Source organism: Cornus florida, unplaced genomic scaffold, assembly GCF_030987335.1.
Source record: "Cornus florida cultivar Cherokee Brave unplaced genomic scaffold, ASM3098733v1 CherokeeBrave_3.0.0_Hap2_Chr08, whole genome shotgun sequence".
NCBI lineage: Eukaryota > Viridiplantae > Streptophyta > Magnoliopsida > Cornales > Cornaceae > Cornus > Cornus florida.
Genome location: NW_026775578.1, coordinates 59,824,931 through 59,832,373, shown reverse-complemented (window position 1 = coordinate 59,832,373; position 7,443 = coordinate 59,824,931). Strand labels below are relative to the sequence as shown.

At 38.2% G+C, this 7,443-nt stretch overlaps 1 protein-coding gene across 1 annotated transcript; it reads right to left on the bottom strand.

Annotated features, from left to right (window-relative positions):
- Nucleotides 1–2,662, bottom strand: LOC132271813 (pentatricopeptide repeat-containing protein At3g29230-like). Its single transcript, XM_059773304.1, has one exon. The coding sequence runs from the start codon at nucleotides 2,576–2,578 to the stop codon at nucleotides 875–877; it is 1,704 nt and encodes a 567-aa protein (XP_059629287.1). The 5' UTR covers nucleotides 2,579–2,662; the 3' UTR covers nucleotides 1–874.
- Nucleotides 2,663–7,443: the final 4,781 nt, after the last annotated feature.

Genomic DNA, 7,443 nt, shown 5'->3' with positions numbered 1-7,443 from the left:
AGGAGACGATCTCCTTTTATTTTATTTATTTATTATTATTATTATTATTTTTTGTAAGATGGAAAAATTTATAGATAGAACAATAATGTACAAGTGACTACAAGGGCATACCCTTGGGAGAAGAAGATCCAAAAGTCTAAAGAAAAAAAAGTGATCAACAGGTCACCAAACAAAAAAGAACAGCAACAAAAATCACCAAACAAATTACAACAACAAAATCTGCAAGATTTGCATCAGCCAGGTCAATGATCTCCCACCAGATTAGCCAAGCAAGGTCTACTGCAGTCTTTGATTTGCATTGGTGCTTTGTCACATTTCTCTCAGTCCAAAGATGCCATATGACTGAGGAGAAAATAAGCCTCTGGTATTCGTGACTGAAGTTCAGAGAACTGAACCAGCTTACAAGATCCATTACCCCACCACAGTGGGGGATTGTCCATGACAGCAGATCAGCAAACCAGTCCCAGATAGTGTTTGCGAACAAGCATGTGACAAAGATATGGTCAAGATCATCAGTAGAACACCAGCAGTTATGGCAAACAGAAGCTAGATGAATACCTTTCCTATTTAGGTTCTCACAACAGAGCAGCTTATTCTGAATTGCCAATAAAGATGTGGCAGAATCCCTAGGCCTGCAGCCACTCCAACAAATTTTATGCCATGAAACAGTCCCATGTTGAGGTCTCCAAGCATTGACAATCTTCCGATTATCTCTCCCCTCTAATGTCAATGATATCTTTCTAGTAATCTGAATGCCTTCTATATAGCAGCAGTACTTGGTCTCTAGCAATAAAGGCAAAACCCAATGCATGAGGCCCCCTGCATCCAGAGGCTCGTGACATCCAGGTCACAATGGAGCAACTTTACCGATGCTTCAAGGCTCGCCCTCTACTTGGTCGCTGCCACAACTATCATGAATAACACTACTGCACCCTGTTCTCTTCCATATGTTCTTCTCCTCCATCTTCTCTCTTGCGCTCGAAGCCTCTTGCCATTGGCCCACTGAGGCATACATATTAGACCAGAGCACATACACTCCCGATTCATCTGTGTTCAACTTACCAGCGATCTCTATCACACGCTTTGCCAACTTTAGGTCACTGCTTACCCTACAACCACCAAGCAAAGCTCCCCAAATAGCTATATCAGGCTCAAACGGCATCTCTTTCACCAAAGCCTGTGCTTCCTCAAGCTGACAATTTCGGCTGAGTAAATCTATCATACAGCCAAAATGTTCCAGCTTTGGACTAATCCCGAAATGTTTCTCCATATTATAAAAGATCTTACGACCTTCTTCCAGCAAACCTCCATGACTACAGGCAAACAAAGCACTTGTGAGTGTGAAATCATTTGGTTTCAATCCTCTCTTCTGCATCAAAAAGAAAATTTTGATGGCATCTTCTATCCTCCCATGGATTGCCAGTGACCTGATCATAACGTTAAAACAAAACACATCTTTATTCCCAATTTTTATAAAAATTGTAAAAGCTTTATTAGCATCACCACATTTAGCATACATTTCTATAAGTGCAGTCCCTACAATAACTGCCAACTTAGGCCAATCTTTTATTAGGCAGTGTACCCATCTCCCAAACTCCAAAGCTCCTAAATGGGAACAAGCTGACAGAGCCGAAACGAAAGTGAACCCGTCTGGATCCACTCTTTCCAACTGCATTTGGACAAAGAGATCCAGCGCTTCTTCAAATTTCCTGTTCCGGGTGTAACTCGAAATCATAGAATTCCAAGAAACCAGATTCCTGTATGGCATTTTCTCAAAAAATGCTCTTGCTGTTTCAAGGTCACCACAACCAGAATATGCTCCAATCATTGAAGTCCAAGAAATGACATTCTTCTCTGGCATTCTCTCAAACAAATCTCTTGCATTTCTAACATCCCCAACTCTAACATAACCCGAAATCATCGAATTCCAAGAAACAACATCTCTTTCAGACATATCATCGAACAGCTGTCTAGAACAGTCAACATCACCAATGCCCACATACTCAGAGATCATCCGGTTCCACAACTCCACAGGCTTAAAACACATATCATCAAAAACCTTCCGAGCATCGTCAAATTTTCCCCTTTTCAACACACCCACCTCAAATGAATCAGCCATCCTTACATACATATTAAAAAGCGAATTGCCAACCGAGAAAACATTGTCAAAACCAGTTTTAAAAACCTGACAGTGAACTTTGATCCCTTTTATATACCATCCCAGCTCGGAGCACGAGTTTAGGACATATGGGTATGTAAAATTGTTGGGTTTGAGTCCTCTTTGAGGCATTTCATCATACATTGATATGCAGTTTTGGAATGGGCCATTGTAAGCATAGCCTCTGATCATAGCATTCCAAAGGGTGATATCTGAGCAGAAAATGCCACCCATTTGAGAGAAGATGAGATTAGGATACTCCATCTCCCCGAATTCTGTGCTCCTTCGGAGAAATTTTGACAGAATTTGGATGTTTCCGTCTAGGGAGGTTGTGACAATGAAGGCATGAATTTGTTTTAGTTGTTTGAAGCTGCATTTGTGCAAAAGGTTTGTGAGTTTGAGTTCTAAGAAATGAGGCATAAGCAAGTGAGAGAATTAATTAACTAAAATAACTAATTGTTTCCATAAATATTCAAGAGATCTGCAAGCTCACGTAGCAATGGTCCTGACTTCACCACAAAATAAAGTTCAGATGGTTGGTCTTCAACTTGGGCTTGCTTTGATGATGAGTAGGTTCTTGTTTTCTTGGGCCCTTCTGCGGGCTTTCATTGACGAAAGCAGGCTTGACAGGCCCGAGTCTTCGTTTGTAGGACTTTGTTTGAGGGGGCCATGCATGTAGGCTTGGGCCTTGTTAAAAAATCATGTGCGCCGCACATGAACCCCGATGTGATCCATGCCTTGTGCAATTGTTTGTTGCATCTTTTTAACGAAAAACTTTTTGAGTGGATGTTTGTTACTAATTACTAGATCAAGACACTTTATTTCGATCCAGATTAAGCCTGAAATAGAAATTATGATTTGTGGAATAAATAGTTCATTTTGGGTGAGATTCACAACAAATACAGTTTTGTTTTGTTTTATTGAATTAGACAAGGGAAATGATAGTTACATGGAAGTCTTATACCGAATTGTTTGGCAAAGTGACGTGGTTGTCTAGCTGGCAAAGAAAGTGATTTGTCGGGTAGAATGAAGTGATTTGTTTACCCATTTGCTGATTCACTTTTACTATCTCACCATCTCCAGTTTCTCTCTCTCTCTTGCACAAATTAGAAACCCTCTTGCAGAGAAATTGTTCCCAGGGCGTAACTAGTAATGGGCTAACCTCCCAAGTCCAATTGAAAAAAAAATTAGTACTATTGTTTTAATAAGCTCATGTACTACTCTTTCTCTTCCTATTAGCCCTGCCCAGCCCAGTTCAATCCATAGTATTTTCATAAATAAAAGGAGTTATTAAATATACAAAGGCCAAGCTTTAAATATGAGCAAATCTGCGAACCATGGACAGTCGAATCACAAAAGAAACCATACTAAAACATAACAGGGTCCAGCCCATCAAACCAAACACATTGTTAGTCTATGGAAGAAGACCTAAAGTCTTCGTGTGTAAGGCACTAAGGCATAGGTGGATGGATATCAAGGATTATTATTGTTGATTCAATGAAATATTGATTTTTATTTTTGTAAAATAAAATAATAAAAAAAAAATTGTTAAAATTGGGTAATTTACTATATAATGGATTAATAACTAGTCAGGGGTGGAGCACATAGGTCTTACTTTCTAATGTGAATTTATTGATAAGGAACATATGTATCTTGCATTTTGTGTTTGTTTTAATACTTGTATAAAACATACTTCAGTAGATTCTTGACTGTGAAAACACGTTAGAGTTTAGAAGTGTAAATGATTTAGAAGGTCGTAAATTATTGGGTTTAATTGAATAACTGATGCATGAGAATTCTGTATTTAAAATATGGATGACACACTAAGTAATCATGGGTTTAATTATTTTTAGCCTACCTACTTTGCAATCCTTGCTCCGCCCCTAATCGTCCCCAATTTCTCTCTCTCTCTCTCTCTTTCTCTTACACAAAATAGAACCCCTCTGACAGACAAAGTTTCTCTCACCATCCCCAATTTCTCTCCATCTCAATCGTGCACAAATTAGAAACCCGTTTCTTTGCCATCCCTAATTTATCACTCTTGCACAAAATAGAGCCCCAATTTTTCAATGGTGTTTTCTTTTCCTCACTCGCTCCTGGTTTCCGGTTTCACCCGGCCGACGAAGAACTCATTTGGTACTATCTCAAGCATAAGGTCTAAGTTAAACCCTTCCGATTCGACGCGATCTACAGCAACGTACTCCAAATGTTTTGACGATTTACAACAAGCTTTTAACGATTTGCTGCAACTCCAAAGGTTTCGAATTTCTGAGGTATGTCTTCCTTTGTTATATTCTCTTTGATTTTTTATTTTGTTTTTGGAATTTGGTTTTTTAGATATGTGGTGACATCGATTCTACAATTATGGGATACTGTATATTTTGTTCATTGATTTTTATATTTACATTTTATATTTATTTTTCTCAAACATTTTTCTTCTTTATTAGTATCTTCTCATGATTCACGTAGAAGTATTGTGTTATATAAAAGCAGGGAATGAAAAAAAAAAAAAAAAAAAAGGGAGTTGTGAGAATGTAACCAATTTTTACTGGAATGAGACTTCAACAATTATTTAATAAAACTTAAATTTGTTAATGCATTTACATTGTTGCTTTGCTTTATATGATCAGTACTTGTTAGGCTTTTTATTTGATTAGAAATGGAAGAAGATCCACATGTGCAAGATGCTGAAATGCATTGTGATCGTGAGATTGGTAGTGATGATAAAGGAACTGAGCAAGAGTTAGAAGAAATGCTAACTAAGGATGAAGTGGAAATACCCATGCCGGGATGATTTTTCAGTTCGAAGAAGAAGTTCATAATTATTATAACAATTATGCTAAGTGTCAAGGTTGAGGGAGAAATCCACATGGTCCGATACGACACCGTTTTTCTGCAAAAAAGAGAGAGTAGAAGATCAATGAATCTCGATGGCACCGGCGTGGTGCCTGCCAAGAGTTCTCCGACGATCAAGTTAGTCACTAGAGGTCTAAAAGAAAGACAGGGATTTAATAATAGTTTTTTGTCGTACCTTTATTGACTGGTAGGATCTCATTCTTATAGTCGCTCTCCCTTAGTTCATTTGCGAGATCAGAGGAGATCCGTTTGTGCGAGATTAAATAAGATCTGCTTATGCGAAATCAGAGGAGATCCGTTTGTTGCCAGATTTGTCGGGGATATGATTTAACCCTTTTGACTTCCTCAAATTGTGCCAAGGTTATCCTTACCCTATTGAACCACGTCATCTTTCATTATCCTTGATAATGAAATATTATCATTCTTATCCAATGAAAATATCATCGTTCGAAAGTCGAAGAGGTCTGGCGGCTGGTCAACACTTAGTTGCCTCTATCATTAGGTAAAGGTAGGTTAGGTTTATTTTTCCCTATCAGTTGCCCCCCATTCCCAAGGTTGCTCATCTAGCTTTGGGAATGTGAAAATTTTATTTTATTTTATTTTGCCCAGTGCACTATTCACTTGAACAATAAAATTTTATTGTATTTTATTTTATTTTATTTTTTTTGTGCCCGCAGGTACTATTCACTTGAACAGTAAACTTTTTTTTTTTTTAAGTACGTTTGGGAACTCTCACCTTGGGTACTGTTCCCTTGGGTAATGTTTCTGTGGGTACTCTTTCCTTGGGTAATGTTCTCTTGAGTAATATTTCCTTAGGTACTGTTCCCTTGGGTAATCTTCCTTTGGGTAATATTCCCTATGGTGGAATTAATACAGATACCAAATCAAGGTTCTATTTTGGAAGGGCGTGAATTCAAACCCATGGTCAATGACTTTTAGTGATGTAAAACTAGATTTTTCTTTTGAAAATCCAATATACTAGTTGTAAACTTCATAGGTTTCAGTTAGCCCATCCCTTTGGCAAAGGAATAAATTTTACGAGCTTCACTCAGCTCATCACTCCTTTAATAAGGGAACGAGCTTCACTCAGCTCGTCCCTTTAGTAAAAGAATTAAATTTTACGAACTTCACTCAGCTCATCCCTTTAGTAAGGGAATTAGATTTTTGTCAAGCATTGGGAATGCCAAGTCCTACTGAACTAAGCATGCTTGATGATTACTTTCTTGCCCTTTTTAATAAGGGAATTAGATTTGCTCGAACGTTGTGAGTTCACCCTTTAATAAGGGAGTAGTTAACCCTTTGTCTCTTTACCGATGGAAGAAGATGAAGTTGACCCTTCGTTCCTTTATAGGGGAAAGAGGTGTAGTCTGAAGGAGGGTGACCCCTTTAATACAAGAAGTAGTCGTCTCTCTAGTAAATGAAGGAAGCTTTAATTATCTCACCCTTCTAGTCGGCTTCTTGTCCATTTAATGAGGGAAGAATGTGTTGTTGGCCCTTGGTCCCTTTAATGAGAAAATCTTTAATAAGGTGTAGTTGGCTGATGAGCGCTGAAAAGTGCGTATTTAAACCCCTTAAGCTTAGGCATTCTAGTACCTTTATCTATCTTACTTTACCATTTTAGATTGATTTCGTGTTATTTCCATTTTCAGGCACTTATCCCGAAAATAAGCTAACTCAGCCAAATAAGAACAGAAATGAAGCAATTCTGGGATGAATCAAATAAAGGAGCCAAGTGGAAGCAAAAGGAAGCAAAAGGTGGAATTCAACATCTTCGATTGATCTCAGATCAAAGTTCGATCGATCCAAGATGATCAATCTCAGCACTTCAAGATGGATCTGAGCCATGATGACATTTTCAGAGATCTCAAAGTTCGATCAATCCAACATCATTCTTCGATCGATCGAACTACCTTGTCCTTATCCAAATGATTAATCTTATCTAGTTGTACCACCCTACCAACTACTTTTGTCCTTTTCCCAAAAATATCTTCAAATATCTCAGATTTGTTTTTATCCAAAAAGGCACCGCCATTGAGGATCAATCCAACTTCAGTTCGATAGATCTTAGCCATGTTTGATCGATCAAAGTTTAAGGTTCGATCGATCGAACTTCCTCCAGTGCGAAAAAGTTAAATTTCCAGCTCATTGAAAGCTGTCCTTATCCAATCATTGGGGAATATTTTGTGCATGACCCCAGCTCATTTTGTGTGTCACTTGACCTACCTATATATAGAATATGATACACTTTTTGAGAAGGGGATACTAAGATCAATCTATCACAATAGAGGCTATTCTTAGGGAGGAAGAAAGGAGGAGAAGGCTAGAGACACAAGCTTGGGAGCTCTTCATCAACCAAGGAGTATATTTCTTCCATGGAGTTTGTCTTTGAGGGTTAGAGAAGCATTACCATAAGTGGCTAGACATCCTCT